At 36.7% G+C, this 18566-nt stretch overlaps 1 protein-coding gene and 2 long non-coding RNA genes across 5 annotated transcripts; 1 reads left to right on the top strand and 2 right to left on the bottom strand.

Moving 5' to 3' along the window:
• Positions 1-232: 232 nt before the first annotated feature.
• On the bottom strand, positions 233-5842 carry LOC145642842 (uncharacterized). Its single transcript, XR_014115726.1, has 4 exons — positions 4586-5842; positions 4259-4299; positions 3567-3871; positions 233-1751 (listed from the first exon to the last, which is right to left on the bottom strand). It is a non-coding gene; the product is annotated as an uncharacterized LOC145642842 (long non-coding RNA).
• Positions 5843-6811: 969 nt separating this feature from the next.
• Positions 6812-9809, top strand: LOC145642848 (uncharacterized). Of its 2 annotated transcripts, none has more exons than XR_014115728.1 (2): positions 6812-8220; positions 8926-9809. It is a non-coding gene; the product is annotated as an uncharacterized LOC145642848 (long non-coding RNA). The 2 variants fall into 2 exon arrangements; XR_014115727.1 differs by having other exon boundaries at positions 8875-9809.
• A 1532-nt stretch (positions 9810-11341) lies between these two features.
• Positions 11342-17686, bottom strand: LOC145642838 (protein FAR1-RELATED SEQUENCE 11-like). Of its 2 annotated transcripts, none has more exons than XM_081694004.1 (4): positions 16464-17686; positions 14876-16177; positions 14121-14564; positions 11342-12260 (listed from the first exon to the last, which is right to left on the bottom strand). In XM_081694004.1, the coding sequence occupies exons 2-4, from the start codon at positions 15899-15901 to the stop codon at positions 11646-11648; spliced, it is 2085 nt and encodes a 694-aa protein (XP_081550130.1). In that variant the 5' UTR covers positions 15902-16177; positions 16464-17686; the 3' UTR covers positions 11342-11645. The 2 variants fall into 2 exon arrangements, with proteins under 2 accessions (XP_081550130.1, XP_081550132.1); XM_081694006.1 differs by having other exon boundaries at positions 14876-16104.
• Between the last annotated feature and the right edge of the window lie 880 nt (positions 17687-18566).

The raw sequence follows: 18566 nt of genomic DNA, 5'->3' as shown, positions 1-18566 counted from the left end.
AATCTCTAACTTGATCGTCGGAGGCGAATATTCCGGCAAAGGAATATTCGTTTATTTTGCAGGTGTCCGAGTCTCATTGCCTGGAGAGCGCGACCAGTATCCGAGGAAATCCAAAAAAAATACCCGAAACAAGGTGTGCGGACCAAAATCATCTAAAGCAAACTTGTATGAAAATCAAAACAATCATGGGCAAAACAGTGGCCAACAATTCAACTACAAAGAAAGAACTATATGACCATTAAAAGAATATATATTTTTTTTCATCCAGCCAAAAATACAAATGAATAACCAATATTGGGATTTTAAACCTCAAAATTAATTCCTGAAATTTCTCATGAGCTAACCACTTCAAGATGACCAATTTGCCATTTTTGCAGCACCTCAAAAGTAACAAGGTTCAAAGGTAAATCCCCAGGCTATCATATGATACATTTATTTACTAGGGAAAAATAAATAAATAAATTAAAAAAAAAAAAAAAAAAAAAAAAAAAAGGAAGAACATGGTTAAGCAAATTTCAACAAAGTGAATCCAAGATTATTCCAAAGATGAAGGCATACACCGTAACAATGACAATGGGCAAACAATATGACATTATTAATGCATATGAGCTAACAATGTGACATGATATCATAAAGTTTAAGCTGTGAGAGTAATTCAGCCGGAATCATGACAGTCAGTGAATTTCAATCAGTTCCCTGAAGTCAGTCAGTTACCTTCCTTTTCCTGTGAGAAGATTAAAATTTCAGCTTCAGAAATGCTTTAATGATTCCCATCATCTCACTCCCTCGAAAATGGCCAAGACAACCCCTTGCAGCTGCAATCTCGCTCAATTTAGAAACTGAATCACCATAGAAAGCCTTCACTGAGGCTCTTATTTCATCGTCACATATGCACTCTTCCGCTAGATCTTCCCCAGCATTCACAGTTGGAAAAGGAAAAGGTTCGAGGGAAGTTTCCATCAGGATTGATTCACCGCCTATTGCACCCACAAAGTCTCTCAATCGACATAGTGCAAACGGAATAGGTGTAGTCCCCATAGTCGACTGGTGTAGAGTGGTCGCGCGTTACAAAAAGGAAGTATTCAAGCTTTCCTGTCAATTCAGCCTGCCAAAGCAGTTTAGCTAGCTGCCTTATTGTTCTATCAACAGCTTCTAATCCTTTGAACTTTAAAAAAGACTTGCTCCATCATGGCCTGCATCATCTAATGGTGGGAAAACATAAGCGAATACAAATCACAAAAGCTAATAAAAGCTGAATAATGGCAAAAAGAAAAAAGATCAAAATTTTCAGCAAATGTGCACAAACATATTGAAGAATGATACAGGTGTGGAGCTGATGCAAAAAAACTAAATACAGAGAGTTCCTCTTGCCCTTGCTCCAGTTTGAAGTGTCCAAACTCCAAACAGTCCAATGTTTACATTGTATCCAGGTGTCCTAGGGTGGGAACCAGGTCTGGTAGATATTAAAGGTACTAAGTACCAAAGTAGGGAATATATCAACGATGTGTAGAAACCCAAAATCATATCCATCAGAATGACCAGGCTTAGCTCATCCTCCCCGGGAACAAAAACATTCGGGCAAGAGTTTAATAAAGCTGAAAGAGCCCTGGCTATTGCACGTGCTTTGGAAGTTAGCAGGGTCCAAGAGCTTCAAGGATATCAATGCCAAGAGACATCCCAAGACCAGCAATGATCTTAGTAGGAGCAACCATGCATGGCCGTAGACTGTGTTGCTTTTCAAATGGTGGTACCTGCAATAAGTGATGTCTAAGAAAAGACGTTGGATGAAAACAGAATCAACAAATAAATAAATAAACAAAATAACATTCAAAGGTAAAATAACCAACTCACAAAAGAAATTGACTAATATCATCTTTTTCCATAAATCAATTTTTGAACTTTTTGTACATTCTATTGATAAAACTAATTGATTTATATTTACCTATATAGACAAAAAAAATTGCATGAAAAGAGCAAAACTGCTCATGCTTTTCACCCACAACCTCTAAATTTATCTACTTTGTCGTCTCTTTCATTTTCTACTCACTATGTTTTTGCCATGTACCCTGAAATTCAAGCCATAGTAGTCATACTTCGATATTGCTAGCTATGTCCTAAGGCCGTTCATTGTCTTTTCCTACTCTTGGAGTTTTGCTAGTTGAACTTCCTTTCATCTCACTCTTACCTGTGAGTCTTTAGGCAATTTATCATTCCAGCCATTTGTTCCTCTCAGGTTATTTTTTTATTTCTTTATCATAATTAATAATAAAGTTAATGATGTTTAAGAGGAATTAAGTAATTGTTTTTCCATTCTAGAGAAGTTGGGTGATACAGCAAATTCAAGTTATTCGAGGGTTCACATATGATTGGGGAAGGAACCTTAGGGAAGGGTGTTTGTTTTTAATGACACTAAGAGTGACAGTTTCTTAACAACATATGTAATATAGTTTGGCTATCGAATCAAGTTATTTTTGGTCTGGTTTTGGATGTGCTTTTGGGTGTCAATGAACACTATCTTCTTCCGCATATGCTTTCTAATTACACTGTTTTTTAGGATGGTTGGGGCAGGTCCATCCACCGTGAGCTATAGGTTCAAACTTTGGACTTACTGCAGAGTCAGAAAGTAGAAGGTTATATCTGGAACTGCAACTGTAATGGCAACTTGATGAATGGGGAACTGCCTGAAGTTCTCATTAAAACTTTAATCGAAGGTCTAAAGAAATGCCGACTTAGGTATGGTGAAAATTCTAGGTTGCTAGCTAGTTAAGGATAAAGCACAAATGAAGTAGAGCAGAGGTGAGGATACCTTTCATAAAGTGCATCCCTGCTAGGAAGCACAGAATTACAAAATTAGGTGCTTTGGAATAAGGAATTTGTGAAAGTGGCGGTCATTGGAGACATAAAGCACAAAGTTAGGTTAACAAAAGATGGACACATTAGGAAATGATACCCTTATCTTTAGTAATTAGGTAGCAAGATCAATTGGTTAAATAAAAGAAGAAGAGGACCTGGGACTTAGGGATAGTTGACCAAACACGACTTCACTCATTAAGCCTCGAAGCTGCTATAGAGTATGTACAGTTTGGTAGAGCTGTTTCAGCTCCTTCATTACCTTTTCAGTCGCATTTTTCTATTTCCTTCTGTCATCATCTCTTGTTGATTTGTTTCCTAAATTTATTACCAGTTCAGTGTTTAATACAACCCTATTGCTAGAGCACATTCAGATTACTATAGACCATATTCATCATATTATTATATGCAATAGCGGAATGCAAAGATATGTTTTCCTCGGTTATACTTTAGGCACGCCCACATTCATAATATACAAGTGTATTGCAATGGCAACCAACTTTAAGGTTAGTCAAGAAGTCAGACTGTTAGTCCACAGCAATAATAAGTGTTGGTTTAAGTAATTTGCTTATAAAGATATAAACACAATGACAACTAAGCAAATTTGCTTACTTTCACAGAAAATAACATAAGATATTATTTGATATTACAATAACTTTCACATAATTTCGAACAAGTACTTCTATGAAATTTAAAACTGACTTTGTAAGACTAACCTCATCTCCCCAAGAGCTTGCTCGTTCTCTCAAGGGTCTCAAACTCGTAGCCGGTCCAAAAAGCGCAAAAACCAAGAATAATCCCAATAAAACTTTGGCTTTAATTTCCACTTTTTTCGAAAACCCAACATACCCAGTACGAAATTCGAGCAATCTACCATGAAATTCGTCCTCGGAACTGGAAAATTGGATTCTGCACTCTCAAAAGTCTCACCTGCCTCTTGAGGACAGCAAGGCTCTTTGTATGCGTAGGAGATTGTACGTGGAAGAACTCCATTTGATGGCAGTAATCCACAAAGCAAAGTCTGTAATTACAAGAATATATTTCAAACACGAATATTGGCACCTCAATTGATTTCAATATAATGGACAGGTTGTATCTTGTATGTTATTACAAATTACTTGGTTAACATACCGTAAACCCAAGCACCAAAATGTCATAGTGGTAAGCAGAAGATTTTTTCAAATTAAACAAAATCAAAAATTGGAAGTTTGAAACGCTTTGAATCTGATCCCGTAGTAAAGGGAAAATTCAAGGGATCTAATTTTCCCCTAATTTAATTTGCATGATTCTTGCTTGACATGCATCCATTTACTGTGATAGAATATATAAATTTGTTCCGCTTTTTTCTTTGTTAGAAAAACTGAAAGACGATCAACATTTGCATGGGAAAAAAAAAAAAAAAACAAACCTTAGAAGTGCTTCAATTCAATGGAGGAGTAGGCTCAGAATCTGCTTCAATGGAAGAAATGAAAGACCATGGAACAAATTTGAATTAAACAAAACCTTCAGTATGACTATAGAAATTAGATCCGACACTAAAAGTACAATATCAATATTACCCATAAATTAATTTATGAAAATAATGAATAGCAGATCGAAGTAATTGGCAATAAACAAACAATCAGACATCAAATTGACTACAAATACTGAAATCATAAAATTTGGGTCTATTTTGTTGTGTAATTCATCAAGTTTCATAGTAATAAGAGATCTAAATTAGAAAAGAGAAACATACCTGAAGAAAAGAATGTGCATAGCCAAAATAAATAGAGATGATTGTGAGAAAAACAGGAGAGAGAAATCAGAGTAAAATGGCAAGCTGCTTAAATCCAATGGGGGAGTAAGTTCGAAGCTGCTTCAATGGAGAGTTCATCAAAATGGACGACAGAGATTTGGAAATGGAAATGGAAGGGGAAACAAATCTCATGCCATAAATCAAAGAATAGTCTCACCTCCTCTCTGTCGTTCCCTTTCTTCTGTAATTTCCATTTAAAAAAAAAAGGAATGGCAGAAATGGAAAAGTACTGACTCACGTAAATCCAATCATACACAAAAAAAAAAAAAAAAAAAAAAAAAAAAAAAAAAAAAAGTCAGAAATTAAATAATAATAGTCATATACTTCCTCCGTTCTTTATTACTTGACCTGTATTTCTTTTTGGGAAGTTTCTTTTTACTTGACCTGTTTCCTTTTATGGCAAATATAATACTACACTTTTACTTAAATACCCTCATGACCATTTTAACATAATAGAGAACTACCCTTTAACCTTTCCCTCTTCCTCTCTGACCTCAATCAACCCCATAGTTCATTAGTGATTACCAACACCACATCCACCCTTTATCCATGGCAGCCACCACAACCACCACCTCACTTTTTTTGACACATCAACCACCGCCCTTATCTCTCCTCTACACCGATGATGCCCTCCACCTTTCTCCCATCACACTCTCTCTCTTCACCTCCGTGTCGTTTCCACCACCGTCGAAGTGCTCAAAGTTTACCAAAGTCCAAAATCGAGGCTATTGTGGTCGATTTTGACCATCAAGTCCAGATTTAAAACAAACCCAACCAATTTCAACCTTCACAACCTCGTTTTGGGTCACAATTTCTTAAAAGTTGCTCCGGCAACGGTGGTTAGAGTACGGGTATTTTCTTTCTTTTCATCTCTTTTCTTGTCTTTAATTTGGTGGTTGGAGTATGGGTATGTACGATCTATAACCACCACAACCAAATTTGACCCTCAAATCTTTCAATTTCTTAAAAAATTGCTCATGTATGTGACGGTGGTGGTTATTTTCTCTCTCCTCCTATTCCTCTATTTCAATGGTGGTTTTGCACGATGGTGATGAAGAAGGTGCTTTTTTTTTTAATTAAAGAAGGGGGTGGTGGTGGCCTGGACGGGAGTGGTGACGAAGATTATTTGTGGTGAAGCAGCGGTTGTGGTGCGGCGTCGTAGGCGGTTGTGGTGGTGAAGGAAAGCATTTGGGTGAAGTGGTGGTGAGATGTAGTAGTACTATACTGGATTACTGGAGTACTATATGTGTGGGTTGGAAGGGAAGGGTAGGAGTGGAGGGGTAATTTGGTCTTTCCAATTATGCCTTAAAACTTGTGCCTATTTGCAATAGGTCAGGTCAAGTAATAAAAAACAAAGGAAGTGTTAGATTACATGTGTCATAAATTAGATTATGGTCAGATATTAGATTTCTTTTGTTTGATAACAAGTTATATTCGTCAGGTATTAGATTTCTTTTGCTTGAAAATAGGTTATATTGGTCGGGTATTAGAAATCTTTTGTTTGATAATAGATTATATTGGTCGGGTATTAGTATTAGATTTATTTTGTTTGATAATAGATCAATATTGATCAGGTATTAGATTCTTTTTGTTTGATAATAGGTGATATTAGTGAAGTATTAGATTTCTATTGTTTGATAATATTGTGAAATATATGCGGTTATGTACTGAAGGCATTCAGCCATGGCGGGTCCAGACCCTGAAAAGCTAATGGCCAATATAATTAATACAAAAATGCTTAATTATTTTACGAAAAGATAGGCTAAACTCACCGTCACTAGGAGCGACGCTCACCGGAGCAAGCTGAGTGGAAATATAAGTTAAACGACTGTTTATCATAAATTAGAGTATCACAAAGCAAAGATAATGAAATGAAGCCATTGTTTTTCGAGAGGAAGAGAGGAGACCAATTGAGCAATTAAATTGGATATATAATATACTAACACTATATAATACTCCGTACTTGTATCAGATGAGAAAGAGCATCAGATGAGAAAGAGCAGACGGCATTTGACTTGTAACGAGCTGCCGCTAGTGTTTATATAAAACTTGAGAAGTATGAAGGTGCTGCGAGTACCTTACTTGGGTGGGAGAGGGTCACCAGCGCCAGGATGAGAGGGTCGCCAGCCGCCGATAGGGGACTAGGCAAGTAGGCAGTGGCAGTGGGTGGGGGATGAATGTGTGCATTATAAACCGGACTCACGTGAGTCTATTCTACGCAAAACCTTCTCATCATAAATACATTGAAAGAATAAGGACAATGGAGCCAATTCACTATTCACGATAACAGTAACACATATTCTCTCTTTTAAAGGGTTGATGATAATAAGCTTAATATGCTTTTTAGAGAGAGGGAGAAAGATTATTCAACTACCTTTTAGGGGTATTTATATTGTATCATAACCCTATCGTGCCTCGGGTGAGCCTGGGCCGACTTATCTTGCTTTTGCCCAACGCCTTTGACCCGAGTGTGAGCCCGGGGATCTGGCTGGGATGAGAGTACACCCCTTGGGCAGCGCTGGGAGAATAGGGCAGCAGCAGGAGCTACCCTATACACCACTATTCACAAGGAAAATTTTACAGCAATTTTGGTGCCTTCAACTTTTATATAGGTTATAGATGTCTATGATGTTCTTTTTTTTTTTTTGCCCGTGTTTTTTAACCATATGCGTAATGTTCCAATAAATTTTCATGGGTAAAGAGGTGATTTTCGTTGTAGTAGATAGACCGAGCAATTATGCTCATCTTATTCCTCGCTCATCATTTTCCAGCTCTACAGGTTACTCAAGCTTATTTGGACAACATTTTCACGTTACATGGGTGGCCTAGGGCATTGTTAGTGAGAAAGAATGCTATTTTTTTTTTTTAAGCTAATGGATAGGGTTGTTCTCCTTATATGGTACAGAATTTTCTGGAAAGGGTTGTTCTCCTTGCATGATAAAGAATTTTTGCTAACTTCAGCTTACCATCCTAATGGTTAGACAAAAGTGGTGAACAGGTGTCTGGAAACTTATTTGAGATGCATGTGTGGAAAAAGGTGTCAAGATTGGTGCTTATGGATCAGTGGCGGACCACGTGAGGACAAGGGGGACCATTTTCCCCCACTTTCAAAAAAAAAAATCAGAGAAATTAAAAAAAAAAAAAAAAAGAAAAAGAAATCAGCAGCACGTGGGTAAGAAGAGAAGGAAAGAGAAAAAAAATTCAGAAAAAAGGGAGGAAAGAGAAAAAAAGGGAGGAAAGAGAAATTCAGAAAAATTTTCAGAAAATTAAGGGAGGAAAGAGAAAAGCTTTGAAATTCAAAAACCTAAGAGAAATTGAAGATCCCCACCACCGACCACCGCAAGAGCACGGCACCACCGAGTCACCGACCGCCGGATTTCTCGCCGCAACACCGCCACAGCGCCACTACCGTCAAGGCGTCAACACCTGAAGAAATTTCTGAAATTCTGCAAATTAAATCACAAACGAATTCTACTTAGTCCTAGTTTATCTCTATCAAAATTTTTGTACTTCAAAATTCAATGGAGTAACAAGCTGAGGATAACGAAAACCCCAGTCAAAACCCTCTGTTTCTGGTATGTTTGCTAAACCCTAGGTTTTGGATTATTATATGTACGCATAATTACCTTTATTTTACAATTCTTGTTGATTTTTTTGTTGGAAATATCAAATTTAGCTAAGTTATTGTGTGTTGATTTTAATTTTTTCATGTTAATTATATATTTTCTCATTACTTTGGATGCTTTTAAATGATAAATTTGTTACATTTTGATTGGAATTTGATAGTGATTCCGTATAGTGTGAATAAGATTTTATAAATCCAATTATTACCAATTGCAAGATTGATTTGAAGGTATTAGGCAATTGACAAAATAAACTTTTTTTGTGTTCAATCTTTTGTTGTTGTTGTTGTTGTTGTTGAAATCTTATACTTAGCTGATTTTATTGCTTAAGGAAAAAGTCGTACAAACTAATTTGTGGAGAGAGGAAATGATTTGAGGTGAATGAAACGCCTCTATATGTCAGGTTGTTCTTTTTTTTTTTTTTTTTTTTTTTGATTTTTTTCTAATTTTTTTATCTTAGATTATAAAAAATTAAAGAATTAGTTTATGAGTAATTATGTTTATGAAATCATGTTTTTGAATTAATTTGTGATTTAGTTTATTTCTTATTAGTATTGTGTACCCGAATCATTTGTATTGTGTACCCGTTTTTTTTAAAAAAAACAGGTTGATGTTAGTTGAATTATCGAAATTGTCCCCCCATTGTCAAATTTCTAGGTCCGCCACTGTTATGGATGCCTACAGCTGAATGGTGGTACAATACTCATTTCCACACAATTGAGACCATATGAAGTGTTCTATAATCAGCCACCAACTGTATACTTGCCTTATTTAGCCGGAGAATCTAAGAATGAAGCTGTTGATAGAAGCATTCAGAGAAGAGAAGGCTTGATCAAACTCAAGCTAGAATGTAGAATGAAGATGCAGGCAGATAAGCATAGGTCAGAGAGAAGTTTCAACATTGGAGATTGGATACTTCTAAAATTACAACCATTTAGGCAGAATTCCATTCAAAACAGACCTAATCAAAAGTTAGCTCAGAGATATTTTGGACCTTTCTAAGTTGAGGCTTTAATTGGAAAAGTTGCTTACAAATTGAAGGTGCCTGATACATAACGTTTTCCATGTATCACAACTTAAGAAGTACCATGGTACCCTTCCTATAGCTGCTCATATTTCTATTGGGTTACATGGACAGAATGTAAATGTGGTGATCAACCAGCTGCTATCGAAGGAAGAATGATTAAGTTCCAGATTGCTGCTCAAGTTCAATATTTAGTTCAATGAAAGATGCCCTGACCATGAAGCCACCTGGGAGAATGCAGAAGATTTTGAACTAAATTTCCTAATTTCCCGCCAATTTCAAAGACTTAAAAATAGTCTTTTTCATGGGGGAAGTATGATAGGAGAGTTCAGTTTGTAAAATCAGTTGGTCAGTTGTGATATTGTGATATTATTACGGTTGTTAGAAAGCTATAACAGAATTGTAATTAGTTAGATTACTTCCTGAGTTCCTGATAATCAACTATAATTAAGCTAGCCTGTATATTGTATTGATCATCCAATCATTAATACAATCTTCTCTCTCTCTCTCTCTCTTATCCTTCTCTCTATCTTATCATTCTCTCTCCTCCCTTCTCTGTTTTCTGATGTACATTGTATTATTTTCAAATTCAATTCAGAGATTGAATATGGAGAATAAACAAAGCTAAGATCAATACTAAAAATGAAGAGAAAAAGAACAGCTATAAAAAGCAATTATTTTCTTATACTTGCAAATAATTATGACAAATAATAGAAAAATCACAAGTAAATCCACATAACACACTTGATCAAAGTCATAATTTCATAAGCTTTTTTTTCTATAAAAATTGATATTGCAATACTAATGTTTCACTTGCGCACTCCCTTTTTAGTGGAAAGTCTTTTTTGATTCTATGGGTTGGAAAGAGAAAGTTGTGTGAAGACATTGGTATTAATGTATAGTATAATGTTAAAAAGTGAGCCTTTCATTTACCATAAAAGGAATAAAGAAAAAATAGGAAGATAAAAAAAATAAAAAAATAAAACTAAATGTTAAGTAATAAGACGAAAAAAAATTTGAAAAATAAACGGAAGGAGTATTAAAACAATACCTCAGCTTCATTGAGCCTGATCATAGCCATGCAAACCCCGAGTGCCTTATCCATAAATTTGCATCACATAACATGTTGATGCAATTGAAGTGGAACACCACCTCATTGATATCCCTGTAGCAACATGACATCCATGATAAATAGTTACACACCAAGATATGGAAAATATCTTCTTTTTTTTTTTTTTTTTTTTTAAAAAAAAAAAAAAAGGAGAGAGAGAGAACATCAAAAATTACAAGCCATCAACAAAACTACCAAGCAACACACATGTAGTCATGTAGCCAAAATTTAAAAAATACAAAAACTGCATCTGAATAAAGATAAATCTTATCTACAAAATCATAAAAAAGTTGAGAATAAATCAGCAGCTGATGGTTTAGGTTGTCATGGATACCAATCATCAAATAATTGACAAAAATATAAGCAGTAGAAAAACGCTAAACATTATACCTAGGTTTCAATCATGTAAGAAAGTGACAGGTTGCCGAAGACTCCAATTAGTCAATCTCATGAAATCATGTCAGAGAGAAGACCTGGACATCTACAGGAGGTACTCATGCTTCATGAAAAGGTTCAAAGTGCACAAAAAAGACAGAGCCAATCTAGAGCTCCTTTGATGTCCAGATCTTCCATTGGATCATAACATTCGTTGAATCTCATACCTAAAATCAAATTGAAACTCAAAAAATCAATTACAAATTATGTCAAAATCGAGAAAAATAGAGGAGAAAAAGAAAATACCATAACATATTTGCCGAGGCATTAGTCAACAGAGCTCTTGTGCATAGCAGCCCAGACGTATTTCTTAGGAGGAGCCTTCAACAATGAAGATGATCTTGATGTTATCACCATTTTTGGGGTTTTACTATGAGAGACTGGGAAGAAGAAAAGACGGGATAAATCTAGGTGTATATGTCTTTAAGATTAAGAGAGAGAATTAAAAGATGAGCAACAAACATATATGGATGATGTGAAGCTGCTGCTGTTCAAAAGGACAGTTATTGACTTCAAACTTTTTAAAGGTTACGGATTTACAAACAATATGACAGTAGCTGATGCAAAACAGCATACAACACAATTAGATACAAAGGAAATACATACAGAAATACTCTGCAACCACAAAAATAGGAACCAGGCAGGATCTACTGTCCTCCAAACATATTTATACTCTCTAACTTAGCAACCCTTCCTAAAGTGGGCTTTCAAATCAGACCCCTTGAGGCAATTCTTGCCTTTAAACAACTGATTCCTTACTGTGTTCAATAATACGGGAAAAGTGAAACCCATATTGTACAGGTTTAGCTAAAAACATCTGTGCACGGTAGCACCTCTTGAGACGAATGAGGTTGAAATCGGCTGATCCTTGATCTGTGACAAAAGAATAGATACTTGCTCAGTTACCAAATCTAAGCGTTCCATTGACTTGGACGACTCTGAAACCAAGGTAGATACCATGCTCTGCAACCGTTTAACTTTTTCTCCATGGTCAGTAAGGGTGCTCTGGGGCTTCAAGGCAGATGAATTGAATCGTCGCCATCTCTGAGGAAGATATCTTTCAGGAATCTGAAAGCAATTTCCAGTCGAAAGAACTCGGAGGGCATGCCGACATAGGATACCCGAGAATTCAAACTGATCACAGCTACAACTAATGATACCTAGTTGTAGGTCCCAGTACACTTTCCGGCCACCTTGGAGTTTAGTGTGGTGTCGCACAAGAAAACCATCTTCCATCTGGAAAGAAGCATAGTGGGCAGCCAGAACAAGTTGCTCCTGAAGTTTGATGAATGCAAAGGGTGTGAGGACTGAGGCAGCATGGGCTTCCATTGGTGCTCCAGTTTTCAGGTTAATATTTTGTAAATTCTGTTGCATTGTTCGTTGCTCACCGGCCTGATCTTTAAAATCAACAGCTACAGCTACCTGTTAAGAAAAGCCAAAGATACTTATTTCTACTTTAAGCAATCACAAACAGATCTCCGGGAAAATTGACAGCAATGCAGATGAAAGGGACACATCTAAGAAAATTAGCACTTGTAAAAGACACTTAGCCACAATGATAACCCTACTAAGTTTTTCTAAGAACTACACACTAAATCTGTATTCCTAATCCAATATTTGATAGCTGGCAACTAAACAAAACACATAAACCCTAATACTAGCACGAATGCAAAAGGGTAGAATCAAAAAATGGTTACTTGATCTAGTGGCAAGAACTTGTCCAAATAATGAATAGATGCTCCATTATAGCTTTAGGATCTTCACTAGTATCGCCAGTCTAGATAGATCAAGTAGAGCTGCCCATAAAGATGAAACAACTAGCTTGCTTTTCAGTGAATCATGACAATAGATAACTTTTGGTGTGAAGTACAGGTGTCACTCAAAGATGTACTTTTGCAAGACATACAAATGTATTTACAAATAGATGGATTACCAGCTGAAAAGAATCTAAAACATATCTGGAACTAAAACAGAATGTGAAAATTCAGCTCAGGATGCCTTGGTGTAGACACCTAATTGTGTCTCCCATAAATAACTGATGATTTAACAATCTTCTAGTAAAGTTATGGAATTTAGATCAAATAAAGCATCGATTTCATTATTGTTTTATAACAATGAAATCCTGACACCTGAAAGCTTCATGTAGATCTTTCCCATTCTCATACTTATCATTCATCATTAAAACAAATTTTAACTGTAATTAAGTATGAATAATAAATAAATAAATATAATATGAGCCATTAAAGTTCATCTATTTTCCTTTATTTTAGTGCCAGCCAAATATAAATGAGAACAATAAATAAAAATTAAAAAAAAAAAAAGAAGTTTTCTTAGAGTTTCATAATCAGTCACTCTTTTTCTTCTATTTCCACAACCAAAACATCTTCCACACCTTCCAAACCTCAATTGACCCAAAGATAGACACCACACCCTACCTCATCACCCTCCCCTCTCCATCATCCAACCAAACCTACAGAGATTCATAAAATCCCAAATAAGACATATCGAACAGTCATTAAAGGACCAAGGTACTTTCCACCATTACCTCGGCAATCATTTCTGGGGAACCGTTCCCAAAGCCACCACCACATTCCCTAACCTTAAAATAAGTCCCTCCTAGCTACCAACTTAAATAACATTCCTATCTTTAACGTATTGAGAGTCAAAGTCCCACTCAAGCCAAAAACAAAAAGATATAACAGATACAAAGTTGGAGATACAATACCCAATGATCCATTCTGATATCCAGTTTCATGCTTCCTAGAGAACTTGAGAAACTTTTTTTGTACTTGTAATTATCAATTAATTACAAAGCAAGTGACATTTATTTGAGTACAACTTTCCATTTGATTTTTCATATTCCATGTTTTTCCCCATTGATTAAAGAATGGAATGGAAAAGTCATTTCAGACTTTATCTTTTTGAAGCTATACTGAAGAACAAGCATAGACCAACCTTTGCTGCAAGAGAGAGTTGCTATAACACATAATCATAAGTATCATAACTCACTTCAATAGACATGAGTAACACAATTTTACCACAAAAGTCAAGCCAAAAAGCACCAAAAGTAAAGTTTGAAAAAAACTGCTAGAAGTCCACACTGTGTCAAAAGAAACAGATATGACTTCAAATTACTTGTTCAAAGAGGATTTGGAGTGTTAACCCGTGATGACATGAAAGTGGGACATGTGCAAGATAACCAATCAAAGTTGCATATTAACACGAATAATCAGTGAAGTATAGTCGCATAGTAATGGACAGAAGCAATAAATAGAAACTTACTTGTTCCACAAAATGAGCAAGCCGAGTTTGAGCGCTAAGAAAACGTTGGATAAAAGCATTAATTGACTTTGATTGGCCAGTAGTAGTCAATCCAGCCATGAAATGGCTTCTTAAGTATGATACGGCCCAAAGTGACCTCAAGGCAAACAAATTGGCAATATGTTTGTTAGAGAGCAAACCAAAAGAATAAATCATATCTCTCCAACCCAACTCAAACTCATCAATGGACTCTAAGTTATAGAGTCGATAGAACTCTTCTTTCCACTCATTGTATCGTTCCCCAAGGACAGAATTAAACCAAGAGGGAAACTTTGCTACAATGAGCCATATGCACAATGCATGTTTAGTGGTAGGCATCTCCGCTGTCACTGCTTCTTTTAGGCACATATTTTGATCGGTCAATATTGTCTGTGGAGCCTTTCCATTCATGAAGCCTAAAAATACCTAGGCGGAAAAAAGAATCAATTAAAAAACAAACAAATTTGATGTACATGAACACTCAAGTTCAAGTGCATTGCACAGCAAAGGAACATTCTCACAAAATAATATAAACTTAAGCTAATAATTTATATAATATGCCATAAAGTGTTAGTTTCTCCCAACTCATATATGCAATATTATCAAGTCATTACATAGCATCAACTAGAAGTTTATATTAACAAGCATTGTAAAATTAGCCACCAACCAGAAGAACGGAACATGTATGACACAAAGGGAAAAGGCACAGGAGTGGTATAAGATAGGCAGAGATGTACCTTTAAAGCCCATGATAATGACCTCAAATTTTCCTCACGCAAAAGTACACAGCTAAAGAAACAAGGCATTCCATAATTATTTATTCCAATCCATATTCCAAGGGGCATATCAAAAGCAGTCAATCGATGTGTAGTATCAAAGACAACTGCATCACCAAACATCTCATATGCTTCAACTGATGAAGCATAAGACCACGCAATATTCTCTAGATTGTTGTTCAAATCCAAAGTGTACTCAAATCTAAAATTACGGTCCTTTTCCTTAATGTTACTGCACATTTTCAGGAGGTCTATACTGTCCTCTTCTGGATCCAATTTCCTAAATGACTGAATTAAGTTCCGAACATCCTTCTCTGTAAATGGAAGGAACCCAGGTTCTACACATTTTTCTAGCTCCAACAGCTTCATCATCTGTTGCACAGAAATTCCCGTCTTGGCATACATAAAAATTCGGCTTTTATCATTTTCCGATATATTCCGGTAAGCAGGCAAGAAACGAACCTGATTAGGTTCCAACAAATCGTGATTATGGTGATCAACAAAACCAGTTACACGCCATTCAGAAATACCCAATTCAGTTGTCTTGCTAATCCTCAAGTATGCTTGACACCCACAACGTGAAGATTTCCTATTTCTTTGGGGCTTATTCTCATTAGCTACTTTGACCGGGGTATTGCCAGCACGGTGGCAAACGAAGTACCGTCTAGTTAAACCTTTCCCAACACCATCCTTTCCTTCAGTCCGATGACGACGAATCGAAAACCCACATCTCTTAGCAAATTCACTATAAAATTCATAAGCAGAATCATGTGAAGTAAATCTCTGGCCAATATAAGGAACAACCTCATTTGTAAGTTCTAAAGAAAGGCAAGTTTCATTAGGCGAATCATCAGCGCTACTTATATCATCTAGTGATAACGATCTCTGATCCGACGGATCGTCATAAACCACTACTGGATGAATATCCTCTTGATGAGATAATATATTCTTCTCACAACCCAAATCAAGCAGCGAAACCACCGACATTTTAGCGAATTACACGAGTAAATGCAAAAACCAATATAGTAAATTCAATAGAAATAAGCAATTGAATTCCCAGACTCACTCTTTTTTTTTTGTACAATTCAGCTGTAACGGTAAATTCCCCTGCCGCCGAAGAATCGTCACCTTCGTCTCCATCTTCTTTGAATTTGCCAGCAGTATGTTTGTTGATAATGCCGTGCTGCAACCTAGCAATTTTGCCGTTAGGGGTCTAGGGGTAAATTTGTTGGGAAATTCCTAATGTATAACTGTGATCCCAAACTGGTTTTTTGCAAAACGAAGACACAAACACGCAAACTTCATCATTATTTGCAGTGAACATACACTAAATCAGACTGAATAATTCAACAACACATCAAATTTACAAGCAAAAACAGGTAAGAATTTCTAGTTACAATTAACCAAAATTATACCCAAAAACTATAGTAAGCAATATCAAATTACAGAACCCTGAAATCAAAACCCACAAAACAAAACCGAAAAAAAAAAAAAAAAAAAAAAAATTGAAACTAAATTCATATAAATAAAGAGAAGTTTAAACATATACCTGAAATACGACGAAAACGAAGAGTGCCGGAGAGAACCGTGTTGATGATGTACGAAATCAGAAAAGGAGGAAGAATCGCAAAGGGAGAAAGAGGAAGGGAGAGTAGCAGTAGGAGGGACTGAACTAATGAGGTTAATACCAATCGGATGTTGGAATCGGGAGGGGATTGAAACATAACCATCTAGAATTGATTCTCAATTCCGGATTAGCCCTAAGAGTGAACCAGGTGGAACACCAAAAAAACACTACTATAAAAATTAAATTAAGAAACGCAAAATGCAGAACGGTTAACAAAGATATGGATAATCTTGATTTGCTTCTTGTGGGCAAATTGTTGACCGAAAGACCGTATAACACATGGTGCTTTGATAATATTTTGATTCTTTTGAAGGAGATTGAAGGCGATGAGCAGTTGGAACAATTTGTGCTCTCTAAATCCCCTTTCTGGCTACGAATTAAGAGGTTTCCCTTTAAGTGTCGCTCTGATGAGCATGTTCGTGTTATTATAGTTGGAATGGGAGAGTTAATTGAGATAGAAGAAGATGTTTTGGGTTTAGACCGCTTTCGGAGGGCTAGGGTGTTTCAAAAAATTCTTGATAATAAAGGGAAAGAAGTTTTGATTGAATTTTGCGTATGAACGTTTGCCTTTATTCTGTTTTGCGTGTGGGATCATGGGCCATTTAGAGAAGGATTGTTCATCTGTTTCCTAGGAGGAGAAGAAAGGTAGGCTAGCCTGGGGAACTTGGATGCGAGCTTCACCTAGGAAGGGGAGAATGAAGGATGTGGAAAAACTGCAAGACCTCCCAACTTGCAAAAATCTTAGTGTCACCAAGGATGACCCGAAAGTTATCCTTTACAGGCTACTACAGCCTCGGGTAGTGAGCTAGTCAGAGAAGATGATCACCTAGAGAATACCACAATGGGGAAGACTGCTAATTTCTCAGATGTGTGTGGGGGATGCTTTACGTTTCTGCTGTGGGAAGATAGGATAATAAAACTTTTCCTAGGAAATGTCAGGTTACTTTAAAGAGTAGAAGAGTTCAAAAGAATGCAGGTGTGTCTGGTGGTAGTGGAATAGTTGTTGTCAAGGCTGATGCTCTGCTCCCAGTTCGTGAGAACAAACATGAGCAAGTGGTAAGGAAAATTGACAAAATAGCTGATGGTGGTGAGAAGAGTTTACTTCAAAAAAGGGGTTGGGAGGAGGACTCTAATGGGGCTAATATAATGAAGGGGCAGATATAAATAAGCGCTCTAAGATTGCTTATCACGATTCTTCTAACTATATTATGGCAGCGGTTGGCGAGGACCAACCCCCCCCCCCCCCAATCATTATGAGTCTCATATTCTGGAATTGTCGAGGGATAGGTAATCCTCGTGCAGTTCGGCGGCTTCGCAAGTGGAGCCTTGATTTTACCCCGATATATATTTCTTTCGAAAACAAAAATTAATAAAGCATAGGCTGAAAATTTGAAGAATAGGTTCGGTTGTTCGAATGCACTTGGTATTGCGAGTAGAGGGAGAGCAAGTGGGCTGTGTCTTTATTGGAGAGGGGATAAAGTTACTTTTAACTTAGTCTCTTATTCACAAAACCATATCAGTGGGATGTGATTAGTGGTGGCGTGAGCTGGAGGTTCGTGGGAATTTATGGATGGCCTGAAACTGATAAAAAACACCACCTGGACTTTGGTGAGGCAACTGTGCGAAGGGTGTGTTATTAGTCCGATCCTTATTGGTGGGGATTTCAATGAAATCCTCTAATACGAAGAGAAGGAAGGGGGAGCTAACACCGTGAGAAGAGAAATGGTACCTTTTCGAGAGATGATTGATGACTGTCAGCTACGTGATTTGGGCTTTAAGGGTGCGTGGTATACGTGGGAACGCGGGTTAACTCCTGCTACTCAAGTATGTGAAAGGCTAGACCGCTGCCTCGCATCTTCTCCCTAAATCGGTTTGTTTCCTACGGCTGAGGTGGAACATTTGGTTCATGTGAAGTCTGACCACTCTACTCTTGTGCTGAAATTAAAACCCGAGAAAATAAAAAAGAAGAAGAAAAAGAAGGCTTTTAAATTTGAGACCTACTGGCTCCTTGATGATTCTTGTAAG

Source organism: Chenopodium album, chromosome 1 (genome assembly GCF_948465745.1).
Source record: "Chenopodium album chromosome 1, dcCheAlbu1.1, whole genome shotgun sequence".
Lineage (NCBI taxonomy): Eukaryota > Viridiplantae > Streptophyta > Magnoliopsida > Caryophyllales > Amaranthaceae > Chenopodium > Chenopodium album.
Note: the sequence above shows the minus strand (reverse complement) of the source record. Positions and strands in the feature narration are given on the sequence as shown.

Excerpts from the sequence above, each read along its gene's own strand:
- LOC145642838 (XM_081694004.1), bottom strand. The coding sequence starts at position 15,901 with ATGTCGGTGGTTTCGCTGCTTGATTTGGGTTGTGAGAAGAATATATTA. Across the intron at positions 14,565-14,875 it reads CATTATCATGGGCTTTAAAG|GTATTTTTAGGCTTCATGAA; the intron begins GTACATCTCTGC and ends TTTTCCGCCTAG. Across the intron at positions 12,261-14,120 it reads TTGCTCATTTTGTGGAACAA|GTAGCTGTAGCTGTTGATTT; the intron begins GTAAGTTTCTAT and ends TTTTCTTAACAG.